General features: G+C 34.3%; 1 protein-coding gene across 1 annotated transcript; it reads left to right on the forward strand.

Annotated features, from left to right (window-relative positions):
• The first annotated feature begins 6057 nt into the window (after positions 1 to 6057).
• On the forward strand, positions 6058 to 8071 carry LOC112775276 (protein EXORDIUM-like 5). The gene is made up of 2 exons (XM_025818818.3): positions 6058 to 7183; positions 7479 to 8071. Exons 1-2 carry the CDS (start codon positions 6382 to 6384, stop codon positions 7739 to 7741), a joined length of 1065 nt encoding a protein of 354 aa, XP_025674603.1. The 5' UTR covers positions 6058 to 6381; the 3' UTR covers positions 7742 to 8071.
• The last annotated feature ends 7836 nt before the right edge of the window (positions 8072 to 15907 follow it).

Here is a 15907-nt window from a genome sequence, read left to right on the forward strand (position 1 = left end):
CTATTGGAGGAGTTCTGATACAAGAAGGATATCCTATTGCCTTTGAGAGTCGCAAGTTGAATGATACAGAGAAGCGATACACTATCCAAGAGAAGAAGATGACCGCGGTGGTGCATGCATTGTCTGAGAACTTGGCGTCACTACTTGCTTGGTTCACACTTCATCGTCAAGACAGACAATGTGGCTACAAGCTACTTCCAAACTCAAAAGAAGTTAAGCCCCAAACAAGCTAGGTGGCAAGACTTCTTGGCTGAGTTTGATTTTGAATTCGAATACAAGTCAGGCAAGACTAATGTGGTAGCAGATGTGCTGAGTCGCAAGGCTGAGTTAGCAGCCATTTCTATGGTTGAAGGAGATATTATGCATATCATCAAGGAAGGGTTGCATCACGATCCATTAGCCAAGAAGTTGGTGGAGTTGGCTAGAGAAGGTAAGACCAAAAGATTTTGGTTAGAAAACGACCTTCTCTACACTAAAGGGAGAAGACTATACATCCCTAAATGGGAAAATCTAAGAAGAAAATTAGTGAGGGAATGCCACGACACCAAGTGGGCTGGTCACCAAGGTCAGCGAAGGACCTTGGTACTCATTGAATCTTCTTATTATTGGCCTCAAATGAGAGATGAAGTGGAGAGTTATGTGAAGACTTGTCTTGTGTGCCAACAAGATAAGATTGAAAACAAGACACAAAGCGGGTTGTTGGAAACTCTGCCTCCCTCAGAGCGACCGTGGGAAAGTGTCTCTCTAGATTTCATCTCTGCCTTACCGAAGTCCGAGGGGTTTGGATCTATTCTCGTGGTAGTGGATCGATTTTTGAAGTATGCTACCTTTATACCTGCCCCTACTGACTGCACTGCTGAGGAAGTAGCACGACTATTCTTCAAGAATGTGGTGAAGTACTGGGGATTGCCTAAGAGCATCATTAGTGATCGAGATCCATGCTTCACAGGACGACTATGGACAGAGCTGTTCAAACTCCTTGGGTCAGAGCTTCATTTCTCAACAAGCTTCCATCCTCAAACCGATGGGCAGACTGAGAGAGTGAATGCCTTACTTGAGTGTTACTTGAGGCATTTTGTAAGCGCTAATCAGAAGGATTGGACAAAACTCCTAGACATTGCTCAATTCTCATACAATCTGCAAAGGAGTGAGTCTACAGGGAAGAGCCCATTCGAGATTGTGAGTATGCTTAAACCATATCATGGAGACCAAGACGAACCGAGTAGAGGTGACTCAAGTCGCGCTCCGCTGGTGGTAATTAGATCCTTCGATAAAGAAATCGAAGAGATCTTAGCTAATCGCATCGTACGACGAAGAGGGGTACCACCAAGTATCCAATACTTGATCAAGTGGAAAAGGCTCCCGATAACCGAAGCTAGCTGGAAAACTCACAAAGATCTGTGGCAATTCCAAGAACACCTAGAGCGCTATCATGAACAGAACGCGACGAGGACGTCTACGCATTAGGTGGGGGAGAATGTCACGGTAAATTTTAAAAGGTTAGATTTAACAGTGTTTGTATAGTTTTCTGGAGTGTTTGAGAATACTCTAGATGGTTCCGGAACGTTCTAGAATGTCCTAGAAGGTCCCGGAATACCCTAGAAAGTTCTAGAAGACTCTGGAAGGTCATAGAGTATTCTAGAAGAGTGTAGATGTATATAGAAGTATAAAGAGTGGTATGGAATAATCTAGAAACATTTAGAGAGTTGTGGTAGGATAGATATTTGTAAAGAAGGTTCTGGATGATTAATCTGGACCGTTGATTAGATTTAATCCTAACCATCCATTAAGGAGATGGATGGCTATAAATAGGGGTAAGAGTTAGAGTTTGGGTGTGTGTGAATCATTTGTAACCACACTTGAGCAATAAAGTGTTCTTCCACCAAAGCTTCCTTTCTCTTGTGTTCTCTTGTATTCTTAGCTTTCTTGCTAAGTATTGAGGGTTAGGCTGACTTGGTCTTAGCTCAAGAGGTTGAGTAAGTCCGAGTGCCGGCACGGTAGCGTTGGAGTGTGTCCAAGGCCGTGACATATTGCTTCTTTTTGGGCGAGTCTTTGATTTTTTGGAAGACCAAAAAACAAAGCACCATTGCCCGTTCTTCTACGGAAATTGAATATCATGCCCTTGCTAACACTACATCTGAACTTCAACCGTTGCTAAACATATTATAATTTCTTTCCATCAGCATTGATCAGCCCCAGTTCTCTACTATGATAATTAAAGCGCCTTTCATATTAAGGGTAATCCCGTATTTCATGAATATACCAAACATTTAGAAGTTGATGAATGAAACTTCTTATTTCTTCTTCAGGCTAGTTGACATTCTTACTAATTTTCTATCTCTTCATCTTTTTCATCTTAATATTTGTAAGTTTAGTGTTTTGGACATTTTTTACCCTCCAGCTTGTGGAGATGTATTAAATCAACCATCTTTATCAACCCATGACTCCAGCAAAAGGATTTCAAATAAGCCACTCAACAAATGAGTTAATCTATTGCATCATAATTTTTTTTATTTCTTATATCTTACCAGTATTTCTTCTAGAAAATAAGTTAGTTATGGTGACTCATCACCTTGCAAATTAATAGAATCTTTTCACTGATTTTATTATTATAACAGATTTATAAAGATATTCATTGTTGTATATATGTAGTATTATCTTTTGCCATTATTCAATAAAAAATACATAAAGAATCGAAAATACCAGAATTTTTCTTACAATCTAAATTTTGTTAAGTAGGATTAAAAAAGATTTTTTTCTTTCTCTATTTTCGTTATTCTAAAATTTTATCTATTTTTATATCATTTTTTAATTAAATAAATTTGTGTTTTAAGTATGGTTCTGAAAACTAGACCAGATTGGTCGGTCAAATCGGTCTAACCTAGAATCGACGATGCTAACAGTCCGGTCTCATGCCTAAACCCGTCTAAGAAAGAACTGGCCAAAAATCGTTGAACCGGTCGAAAATCGGTCAGTTAGACCAGACTGAGAACCGACCGGTTCTTCTTAAACGACGCTGTTTTGAATTTTTTGTTGATGATTTATTGATTTCAGAGTTTTTGTTAATTATTTGTTGTTGTTTTTTCAATTTTTATTGATGATTTATTTGATTTCTGGCACGTTATGATGCTGCTGTTGTTGATTGTGTTGATAAGAACTGCTATTTTTGAATTTATACAAATACTTTTTCCTTATGAAAGCTTATGGCAGGAATTGTGTATATTATAATTCTTTCTCAATGTATTCTAGAGGTATTTGCTTTAAATTTTAGGGCCAATGTTTTTGACTTGGTTAGTTTTTTTGTTTTCCATCCCTTATAATTGTTACTTATATCTATGAAGAAAGAAAGAGAATGCATAACATGTTTCCAAGTTATGCTGATCATCAGTGATTATATGATTATATGTACTGCGGTTTTTTGTTTGATATTAATTAATCTCATAAGATTTAATTTCTTTGTGCTATCTTTTTAAAATTGGCTTATATGACTCAATTTATGAATTTTTACCATCATCTAAAAACACATTTGATTGGTTGTTTGAAAAATATTTAATACTATCAATGTATTAACTATTAAATAAACATATTCTGTAATTTTATATTATAATAATAAATATCTATTCTATATTTTTTATTGTGTTGATGTTTCATTAATTATTTTTTATTATATATGTTGATGAGAACTATTCTATCATTTATTTATTTATTATTTTATTCTAAAACGATTTTTTCGATTAAATTAAAATTAAACGGATTAGACTTAGTAACTAAAACAGTTTAATGACCAATCCAATTCTCATATAACCTTGATTTCAAGGCAATGTTTTGTGCTTATCTATCTAGGAGAACTGAGAAGCAAAGACAATAAAAATAGTGAAAAAAAATCAAATACTATTTATGTATCTCGTTTGACAAAAATATAAAACAAGACCAAAAGAAAAAATAAATATTATTATCTTTGTTGAACTACGAGTGACTCGGTCACTAGAACAGAACCAGAGATGGGATATTGTAAAGATTTTCTGATCTGTTTCCAAGTTTTGTCTTTACATTTGTAACACAAGAGAAGTTCGATGTAAGAACCTCTTTGGAGATGGGGAAACCTAGATGTCATTTGTACTACAACGTATCACGTTTATTTTGTCTTTACATTTTGAAAAATATAAAACAATAAATATATTATATTTACACAAAAAATCACATTAAAATAAATAAAATAACATATATAGTTATAAATAAATATAGAATAAATTATTTGATAACTAATTTAATTTATTGTGTGCAGATAATATTTTTGATAAAATAATTTTTAATATTTTTGTTCATTGTATCCATAACAAACGTATATAATTGTGTATCTCTTATCTTGTTGAAAAGATATATAAGAATGCAAACACGCACGCTTAATATTTATGGCACTTCTATCATGAAAATTTACCAATTGAGGCAAAAGGGAATGGGAGGAGTATTTTAATTGAGTCTAGACACAGAAAGAACCGTTTGGATGAGATAGTCGATAGATAAGATGAACTCAAGAACATGAAGCAAAACTATAAAAGACAGCCTTCTACATCAAACGATTTAAAGAAATTAGGATGCGTTACTCTCCTTGCATGGAATGCATTGAGGGGAAAGGCAAGTTGCAATCTCATGAGAGACAAAAAGTTGTCGGCTCCTCTTGGAAACTTAGCTATCTCAGCAACCCCACCTCATGACTCATGACACCCTATTTCTTTTCTCGAGTCTTAGCATGACACTCACATTTGGGTTCATGCTAATAATCATTTCTTTCTAACATCTTGTTCTTCAATTCTGATGGCTAATGCACCGAAGATGTCCAAACAATTTAGTGTAGCTGGAGTGACAACAACTTATGGTCTTATTAGTGCCTACGAGATTAATTAGTAGTCTAAAATCTAAATAATGTTTAGCTAATAATGCTTTGTATACAAATATCATATCATACCTAAATCTGTTAGTTACTAAATTAGATATTAATATAAAATATATATTAAAAATAAATTAATCAACATATGTATTTATATACAAATACATGATAATTAATTTGATTGATGCGCACATAACTATTTTCCAATCCAATTATCACTATACAATTGAGGAACTTAATTTAAAAACCAATACAAAGGAAACAACCAGAAATTAAAATTTGGTTCTTCAAGAAGACGAGAACCAAGAAAACTGAGCTAACAGATTCCGATGAATTTACACAAGCATGGAATTTAACATTCCACATCAAGAGCCCAACAAATAAGGAAAGAAAAAAAAACTGTTATGTCACCGGAAAACACTCAAAGCCAGACAGAAGCATAACTGTCAAAGGCATCGTCCGAACAACAGAAAAACCGAACTGGAAAACCTCTAATCACAAACCCTGGGACCATGTGCTTGACATATTTTCACTGTTTCACACCCTTTGTTTTGGTGGTGCTATCAAATTCTGCAACATTTTAGCTCTCCACTACCACCACCACCTCATTGCTTTTTTTCATGTACCTTATTTATACTGTCTCTTTTCTCACGTCCCAATTATGACCCAACATGGGCTCTGCAATGCCATCTTCTTCTGCCACCAAATTCACATTCCCTTCCCACTTGGCCACTTTCACCGAATACGTAACACCAGTAACAAATTAAATGACACGGCATCCAGCTCAGAAAAGCAAATAAAACAAAACAAAAATGTAATGTAATGTAAGGCATTTTTGTAAAACAAATTATGTTATTTTTATTTATTTTTTTCTGGAATTATTAAGGGAAGAGAACTATTTTTCATACCATTAAGTACGAGGTGAGGTTAATGTAAAATAAATTTTATATCCAATCTAATAATTGATAAAAGATAAAAAAAAATACAGAAATATTCTATTCCATGTATATCAACGACAGTTAAATTATCTTCATGTAAACCAACGAGATTATATATAATATAACTTATTTTATCCAGGGTCTCTACTCTGTAGTCTCTAGTGCATGTGAGCCAAGCCACAGTGCCAGAGAGTGGCAAGTATAAGTAAAGTGGGAGTAAATAATTAAATTGCAGCAGCAACAAAACGGTAAGTCAACACTCAACCAAAAAAGAGTTTAGAAGTCCATGATTCTCGGTCCAAGAAAGTAAGAGAAAGTTGAAAAAAATAAAAATGAAACAATAGTAAAGTAAAGATGGAAGATAAAAGATAGATATTTTGATTAGCAGCATTAGGTAGATTTTTTAAGAGGGGTAAAGTATGCCCCCACACCACATGGCAGCTGTCTCCAGCCCATCAACCTCTACATTCACAAACCCCAACACTTACCATTATATATATAATCTCTCTCACTCTCCACTCACTCCCTCCTCCTTCACCACCACCACCACCAACCATGTCTCACTTCCCGAAATATCTTCTTTTAGTTACCATTTTGTCGCTCCTCCACGCTCTCCTTCCCCAATGCAGAGCCTCAGCCACACCAAACAATGACCAACAACAAGAGCAACAATTCCAAACCCTGCAAACCAACCCATCATTCTTCAACCCAAGAGTCCCACTTTCCTCATCGAAACGTTTCGAGGGCTCATCGGATTTGGTGAACTTGAAATACCACATGGGCCCGGTGCTTTCTTCTCCGATCAACATCTACCTAATCTGGTACGGTAAGTGGTCGCAAGACCACAAGCTCACAATCAAGGACTTCCTTCATTCCATTTCCGATTCACGCGCCGCCTCACCTTCCGTCGCCGACTGGTGGCGCACCGTTTCCCTCTACACTGACCAGACCGGCGCCAACATTTCTCGATCCGTCTCTATCGCCGGCGAGTACGCCGACACGCGCTACTCCCACGGCAACGCACTCACGCGCCTATCCGTACAGCAGGTCATCGCCACTGCCGTCAGGTCCAAGCCATTCCCCGTCGACCACCGCAACGGGATCTACCTAGTCCTCACCGCCGGCGACGTCACTATGGAGGACTATTGCCGCGCCGTCTGCGGCTTCCACTACTTCACGTTCCCCTCCATGGTCGGTTACACGCTCCCCTATGCTTGGATCGGGAATTCCGGCCGCCAGTGCCCCGAGGTCTGCGCCTACCCCTTCGCCGTGCCGGCGTACATGGCTGGCGGAGGCCCGGGGGAGCTCTCACCGCCGAACAGAGACGTTGGCATCGACGGCATGATTAGTGTGATAGGTAAACATTAATAAACCTCTATTGAATTTTGTTACAAATTCTGTTATTCAGTTATAACCAATTCTGTTAACTAAGTTGATTACTCTAGTATGTTATCAATTTCAGCTTATGATACACAATGTCACTGCTAATGTAGTTCTTAAATTATTACATGAGAAACATTAGGCTGCAATTTTTATTAATATTAGCGATACTTTATTTTTATGCTATTAAATTTTTAAATTTAGAATTTAAGATTTAAAATTTAATATTTGAAGAATTGAGTTAATTATGCTCTAATGTTGGTGTTTTTTAGGGCACGAGTTGGCAGAGCTTTCGTCGAACCCGCTGGTGAATGCGTGGTACGCCGGGGAGGATCCGACGGCGCCGACGGAAATTGGGGATCTGTGTGAAGGGCTGTACGGCAGCGGAGGTGGGGGAGGGTACATTGGGCAGGTGATGAAGGATAGGGAAGGGAAAACATTCAATTTGAATGGGAGGAATGGGAGGAAGTTCCTTGTGCAGTGGATTTGGAGCCCTGTTTTGAAGGCTTGTGCTGGCCCCAATGCTATAGATTAGGGTTCTCTTCTTTGTGGTCCATGCCTCCTTTTGATTTCGGTGGAGTGGTCGGTGTTGGTGCTGGTGCTGGTGGTTGTTTCCAGCCAGGGGTTTTACATAAATATCTTGTTTTAATTGCTATTATTTGTAATTTTTTGGTTGTTTTTTATTTGGTAGAAACATAAAAGAGGATGAAAACTTTACAGCAGTATATCAGCATAGCATTGTTATTGCTTATTACAATGCAAATTACTATTTATATTGTATCATATATGTAATGATCGAATTAATTCCTTTCTAATTTTTACCACGCTTCTTGAGAAAATTCATTTATGATATCTCATTTGACTATAACTGTTCATTGGGGGAGTTACAGGTCTTTCTTTTGGGAGTTTTGAATGGATTGTGCCTACCGTTTGAAATTTGAACTTGTCTAGAGCTGCTTATAATATATCTTGAACTCAAGTTCACATGGAGTCATGGACCATCTTTAGAATATCTGCAATAGAGTATTTTTAAAATATTATTTTTAATATTTTAAAAAAGTAAATTAATTTAAAATTAAAATTTGTATTGAAGTTGATTTATGAAATAAAACAAATATTATTTTTAAAATATAATATTATTTTAATAGAGAACTAATAAAATTTTTTTATTAATATAATTATATTGATAAAATAATTAAAAATAATATAAATTTTAATTGAACTAAGACTAAACATTGAAAAAATAAATTTTATTTTTAATTTTAAATTATTATTTATAATATATGGCCTCACAAATATTTATGTGTCATCTTATAAAACTCAAAATAAAATTAAAAATTAAAACTAACATTAAACATTCTCTTAATATTTTGTTATCTTGATTATAACAAAATATTATAATATTTTTAAGAATTTAGTAAACTTCTAATAATATTTTAAGAATATAATGTTCTTTTAAAATTTTTAATATTTTTTAGTAAAATATCTTTTGATGGTATTCTTTAAATATATCTTTACATATGTTGATAAGATTTTTTTTTCTAAATCTTAACAAAATTATTTAATAATTCTAAGATACATTCTTACTAGCACTATCACTTTTAATTGACTAATAGTAATTTTTTAATTTTTATTTTATTAGACAAATTAAATCTTTATATCATATTTTTTATTAATATAAAAAAAATTATTCTAAAAGTTTTAGAAACTGTTATGTCTTTATTAAATAATAGAGATTGATTTGTCAATTTTTTTTTTATCAAAATTAGACTTATTGATTGATTTGTCTAACAAATAAAATGTTAGAGATTAATTTAGTGATTAAAAATTAAGGGCTAATTTAATGATAAAAATTTTTTAGAGATAAATTTGGGATATTATTGTTTTTAATTTATATCATATTCTACTTATATATTAGTTCTGCTACACATTCAAATTTTTTTGGCAACTAAGTCCAACTAAGTTGGCCCAAGTCCAACAAAAACCAGTAGCGTGTGCGAACACACTCTCACTTTCTGACACACATGACGTTCCAATGCGTGCTCTTTAACATGAAAAACCATTTCAAATTCTCATTTTAACATTGAACTTCAAACGACTCTCTATACTAGGTTGAATTATCAACAACAACACTGAACAAAAAATCTCTCTACGAAGCTCTCTGTCCTAGTTTGAATTATCAACAACAACATCGAATGAAAAATCTGTCCGCAAAGTTCTCTGTGCTAGGTTTCAAACAAAACGAAAGACGAAAAAGTGAAGCTCTCAGCAAAGCTCTTTGTGGATTTCTAAAAGACAAAAACATGAAGCATTATTGAAGGTAACTTGATTCTAGATAGTGCATTTCTGCTTCTATGTAGTTGTAGTATTTCTTATGTGATTTAAGCCATGTTGATGATTGTTCTGGTATCATCATTTGCAAATTCAGTATATTTTGATTTATATTTAGTGTGATTCATGTCATAGGCTTGGATTTGGGGTCTTTATGTAGTTGTACTATTTTTTATGTGATTTAGGCTATGTTGATGAGAGTTCTGGCATCATCATTTCCAAATTCAGTATTATTTTGATTTATATTTAGTGTGATTCATATCATAGGCTTAGATTTGGAGTCTCTATGTAGTTGTATTATTTCTTATGTGATTTAAGCCATTTTGATGAGGGTTCTCGTATCATCATTTGTAAATTAAGTGTTATTTTGATTTATATTTAGTGTAATTCATGTCATAGGCTTAGATTTGGAGTCTCTATGTAGTTGTATTGTTTCTTATGTGATTTAAGTCATATTGATGAGTTTTCTAATGTGATCATTTGCAAATTTTAGATTTTATTATGAGTTAGATTCAGTATCATTCATGTTATAGACTTGGATTTGGAGTCTCTATGTAGTTGTATTGTTTCTTATATGATTTAAGTCATGTTAATGAGTTTTCTAGTATGATCATTTGCAAATTTTAAGTTTTATTATGAGTTAGATTCAGTGTAATTAATGTCATAGGCTTAGATTTGAAATCTCTATGTAGTTGTAGTGTTTCTTAGGTGATCTAAATTCAGTGTGATTCATCTGACAAAGAAAATAGTTGTTAAGAACATTATACCTAAGAAGGCACCAAAATACGATGTAAGCATATATGCTTCACCAGGTTCTCTTTCAATTGCAGGATAAAATTGATCATTTCAGAAAAAAATATGCTTCACGGGTTCTCTTTGACGAAACAAATAAATTGAAGTATAAAGTCATCGAAGAGTTTGAAGCCATAAGACTATCCAAGTCATTTACTACAATTACAAGCCCTTTCTATAAATTTTCATTAGGGAATATAAAATAGGATGAATATTGTACTTCTATTTTTGAATTTTATAGATGCTGTTTCTTTATAAATATGTTGAAAAATACTTCTCTTTTAGAATTTTATGAGTACTGTTTCTCTGAAAATATGTTGAAATACAGCAATTCATGGATATTAGGAATTTCTATACTTCTTAGATGTGCTTTGATGAAAAATGATGAATAATAAATTATTTAATATGGTGTAACACCAAAATTATACAACCACAACACCAAAACTCATTCTAATAAAAACAAAAAATTGCTGATATTAAAACCTAAAATTTAGTATTCAACAAACATAATAACAATATGTAATTAATTGATTTTTTATTTCATTTTCCTTCCTGATTGTGTTCCTTATTTTGATAGCAAAACCTGCAACTTTAGCATAATCTTTATAAAATTTTTTAGTTTCTTTAAGTGTGTTGAAAGTCATCCCAACCTTTGGCACAAATTGTTCATCAACATTGATGGTTATCAGTGGCTTAGAGAAGGGAGAGGAGGTTGAATCTAGGCCTCTTTTTACTTTGCTTGCTTTTATTTCAAATAGGATGGAACTTAGAGAATCTGTTGAGTCGGCTCTTGTTAAAAATGCATGAGACGCTTTTATTTTGTCTCTTGTCGATAGAGAAGCCAAATAGAATTGTGAGGGGGTAAAGTTGCTGTGACGTCAGGCTGGATTGAGTAAGTAGGAGACAATTTTATTTTGTCTTTTAAAGATTAAAACCAAAATCAGAATAGAGAAGGAAGAGTGACACAGCCATATATCCTAGTTCAACCACCTTGTGCAATGTGGCCTACATCCATTCTTCCCCACAACAGTGGTGGAATTTTCATTATCTTTTAATGATTACAAATACCAATTTTTCTAGGATTCAACCCAATCCTATCTGGGACAAACTCATCTCCTACCAAAACTAGATTTGATTAGGTTCACACCCTAAATTTTCAACCACTAAGTGCTCACCCAACTTAACAAGAAAATTTCCTCAGGATCATGAATACAAAACAGAAAAACATACAAAATATATTTGAAATAAACATTTGACTTTTCTCCAAGTCTAACTCTCTTTGTCTTTTCTTTTAGTGACTTTTTCTTAATGCCTCACATTAATGCCCTTTTCATTGAAACAAAGAAAGATAAAAGTGAGAAAGTTGAATATTCGATACAGAGAATCATGAACGAGAAGAAGGTATAATTTTGTAAGCTATGAAAATCCAAACTTTATGCTCTCACTCCTTGAATTAATCCCCAGCCATTTATCCCTTTAATAGAGGAGTAAAGCTTCCAAAACTTGAAACTTGGCTTGAACTTGTTTAACTTCTTCCTCCCCAAATTCAATAGCAGCAGCAGCGCAGAAGGGAGATAGAGTAATAGCAGTGATTGAACCTTACATGCATCCATACCTACCATCTTCTCTTTTATCTTTTTTTAAATTGCTTCAAGGAACTGAGCTCTTCATTTGTGCTTTGGCTCCAAGTTACTTTCCCGATCCTTGATTTGTAGTAGAACTCCATAACCTCCATTTTCTTCAGATTTTCAGTTTGGTGCATGCAGAAGGAGGACTTCTTCAACAATCTTCAATGAAGTACAAAGATGGAAACATTTTCTGATGTAGCCTTCGGATGTGATCTTTGCTTAGAGCCCTAGCTATTTGACTTTTTTCTTTGCATGATTTTGGTAACCCACTTTTACTTCTTGATTTGAGCCCTAATTAGAGCTTTTCTTTTTCTTGCTTACTTTTGGAAGTGAATCACATGGGTAGAGAGAAGAGAAGAGAAGAGAGAGATTGAGTTCGGTTCACTTAGCTTTGGTTCATATGGGATTATCTTTTGTAACTAGATACTTGAACCAGCTAGTGAAGTGAAGTGTGGACTTTTGGTTTTGGGTCATCCTTGAGTCTATCCTTCTTCCTTGTGTTTGGAAATAAGAAACTATCCTTTTGGGCCAATAATGATAAACACTTCGGGGTCTGAACCAATTTTGGCCTGTTTAGCTTGATGTTAGCCTGTTTTGATTTCTTTTATTTTCTGTACAATTAACAAATTAATCACACACATAATTAGGCTTTTAACCCAAGATAATAATGTTTAGTCATCATCAAATAATTGTTATTAGTTCTTTAAACTCGATAATCTCCCCCTTGATGACAAACGTTATAAAATAAATTGTAAACAAAAGAAATGAGAAGAGTATAAAGAAACTTCCCTTTGATGATACCATCTCCAATGTGAACTCCCATTTTCTTTTTTTCACTTGTCTTCCCCTGGTTGTTTGTATTTTTTCAACCTGTGATCAACATAATTTACATAAAAACAATGCCAAACATCCAAAAATTATATCAACCAGCTTACAAAGTGAACCAACCTGATCACTAGCAAATATTTACAAGGTTACTAATCCAACCAAACTCTTCATTTAGCCTCATCTAATAGCAAATAATAATCATAATAGTGATAAAACATTTCAATCAGAGCTGCAAGCAATAAAATAGCATCCTCAATCAATCAGTGCTAATTGATTCACAAATAGATCATGTTAAAAACAACAGCACAACAAAGATCACATGAATTAAACAACCTAACCAACAATTCATTTTTCTTCTTTCACTCAATCCCCCTTTTGTTATCAAGGAGAGTTAGTAATCCCTGCACAAAATATGTTAAGCTTTCAAATTCAAATCAATAGTGCAAACAGTTCAGAAAACATCAGTTTTGTCTAATTATTACAGTCATCCAAATGAAATGAAAAGTATCAAAGTAACATAAGTGAAACATTAGAAATAGTTTTTCATGAGCAGCAGCATCAACAAGGAGCTAGGCATCAGATCTCTCATTCTCGATTCCCAAAATTTCTTCTTCTTCATGCTCAGACGTCATTTGATCATCTTCCAATGATTCAAGGTACTTTAAAAGTACTTCAACTCTGCTTTGAGACTTTCTCAATGAATTTTTATTTTGAATTGTAAGTATCCTAGCTTGCTGGCTAGAGTTGATCATTTGCTTAGTTAGATTCACAAATTCTTGTACCACATCTTTGATACAATACCGTTTACCAAGTACTTGTTGGAAGTTAATGTACCAGCAACAGATAGAGGAGGGATACTTTCATCTTCTTCTTCCATAACCGTAACTCTAGTAGCCTTAGTCCCTTTTTTCTTTTGTCTGTTTGACTGCACCACTGCCTTTAAGAGATGAAATTCTATTCTCTTATGTTTTATTCTTTAGATCAACACCAAAGTTCTCAAAGAAACAAGTTAAAAATATGCCATATGAAGGTGAAACATTTTTATCACTTTTGATGCAATCATATATATGACGCATCATAAGATATGCAAATGAAATCTTAGTTTTGTTAATGATAGCATAGAGAACCAAGGTGTCACAGAGAGTAACCCGTTAATAAGACCCGCTTTGAGGTAAGAGAATGTGGGTGATGATGCAGTGTAACTGGGCTTTGATAGGACCTAGGGCTCAATAGTTCGGAGTAACTATAACACCCCAACTTTTAACACGTCATAACCAATGCCAATCATTTAGGTGTTACTTGTCGTACAGACCTACTTGGCTCTAGACTCGGATTTCATAAGCAAATATTAATATAAGCCTTTACTAGTTCAGCGTAATTAACTTATTTATCATGAAAAATTGTCTAGTTGCTCGCAAGGTTAATACTTAAAGCCATATCACAGATAAATACATGGTAACAGAAAATATCATATATATACACATATATACAATTATACACATAAGTTAAGCTTAGAGATACATGTCATGTATCAAAAATCGAGTACTACACCAAGTTATATATACAGATACAAAAGAGGAAGTCAGCCCCAACCCTCACACGGGTTTCCTAAACTAGAACCAAACTACTAAGAGGTCCTACCCCTCTAAAAGTACTACAAAAGCGAGGGAAAAGTAATACTACCGATTATTAAAAAGGGAGTAGAAGATCCGCTACGTCTATCTCTGGTGTGATCTCTGAACATCCTCCAAGAAAGTGGTCCAAAGCGTGCTCTATATGAAGACTCCTCCCCGCACCGAGTCTTCATAACTCAGGATGAAACGAAACTCAAAGAACTCCTCTGCTGAACCTATCTAGGGGGGAGAAAGAAAGAAAGAAAAGAAGGGTGAGAACCTAGAGTTCTCAACAAGGTAAAAAAGGGGCCTAAGATCTTTGTCTCTAAGTTGTCGTGAAACGGAATAAGAACAAACATAGAAACACAAGGCATAAATATATATAACAAGTAAATAGATAAACAATTAGGAAATAACAATAAATAATTCACAGGAAGTTCATATGCGCAAACAAGATGATGTATGCCTGTTCCTAGCGCAGGCCATGAGCTCATACGTCGGTTGTCTTTCCGCAACCCAACGTTACTCGGGACGAACCTCAAATATGGTCTCTTTACCGTGTCAGTTAGGCACAATTATCATCATGGGCGAACCCATGTCAGTTAGGATATCTTGGCATCACGGTAAGAGACATGCTATCAATTAGGCGAACATTCCCGCATTAGCAATCTCAGGCTATCAGTTAGGCGGGCACTTTCGCATTAGCAATTTGGCACAAGGACAATTCAATATACAATTTTTAACTTTTGTTTCATTCATTGTTTCTCATTTTCTTTTCTTTTCTTTATGCCTCCACATCACCATCTACTTACACGTCCTCCGCATTACCGTTTTATCATACGTGCCTCCGCCTTACCATTTTAATTACACAACCTTCCGCATCACCATTTAACATCAACTCTTTTGGGAGAAAATCTATCATTTCCTTTTCCTTTAACTAAGGTCATGTATGATGCCAAATCTGGACATACCCCTTTGGATTGAAATTAAAGTTTATAGCATTTAGATTTTAATTGGATTTAATGGCAAACTTAAGAAAATTTGCTGCTGCCCTAAGAAGATTTAGAAAAAATACAGCAGGCAGTTCTGTTTTTGAAAAATCTATGATAAATCCAATTTTAATTCGATACTTCCAGATTTTTGTGAGAATACACTTGACACCCCTAAGTTTTAGGACAAATAAATTTCAGATCCATAGCACCTCGTTTGGTTAATTAAATGTCAGTTGGAACTGCTGCCTGTTTCTTTAAATTGGTTCTGAATTTCCTGTGAATAGTCCAGCTTCCGAGAGACATAACTAACTCTAAAAAATATTAATGAATATGAAATTTATACTCACTTAAAATATACTGATAGATATTTAAAATCTTTTTGGAAGCAATCCAAAATTTCAAATAAATCAAAAGTTATAGCGGCTGTAAGTTGGTACTGCAGAACTAGAAAACCAGAAAATTCTACAGCAACCACTAAATTTCAAAAATTCATATCTTCCAAATCACTTGTCCAAAT

This window comes from Arachis hypogaea, chromosome 19 (assembly GCF_003086295.3).
Source record: "Arachis hypogaea cultivar Tifrunner chromosome 19, arahy.Tifrunner.gnm2.J5K5, whole genome shotgun sequence".
NCBI classification, from domain to species: Eukaryota; Viridiplantae; Streptophyta; class Magnoliopsida; order Fabales; family Fabaceae; genus Arachis; species Arachis hypogaea.

Excerpts from the sequence above, each read along its gene's own strand:
- LOC112775276 (XM_025818818.3), top strand. The coding sequence starts at position 6,382 with ATGTCTCACTTCCCGAAATATCTTCTTTTAGTTACCATTTTGTCGCTC. Across the intron at positions 7,184-7,478 it reads CGGCATGATTAGTGTGATAG|GGCACGAGTTGGCAGAGCTT; the intron begins GTAAACATTAAT and ends GGTGTTTTTTAG.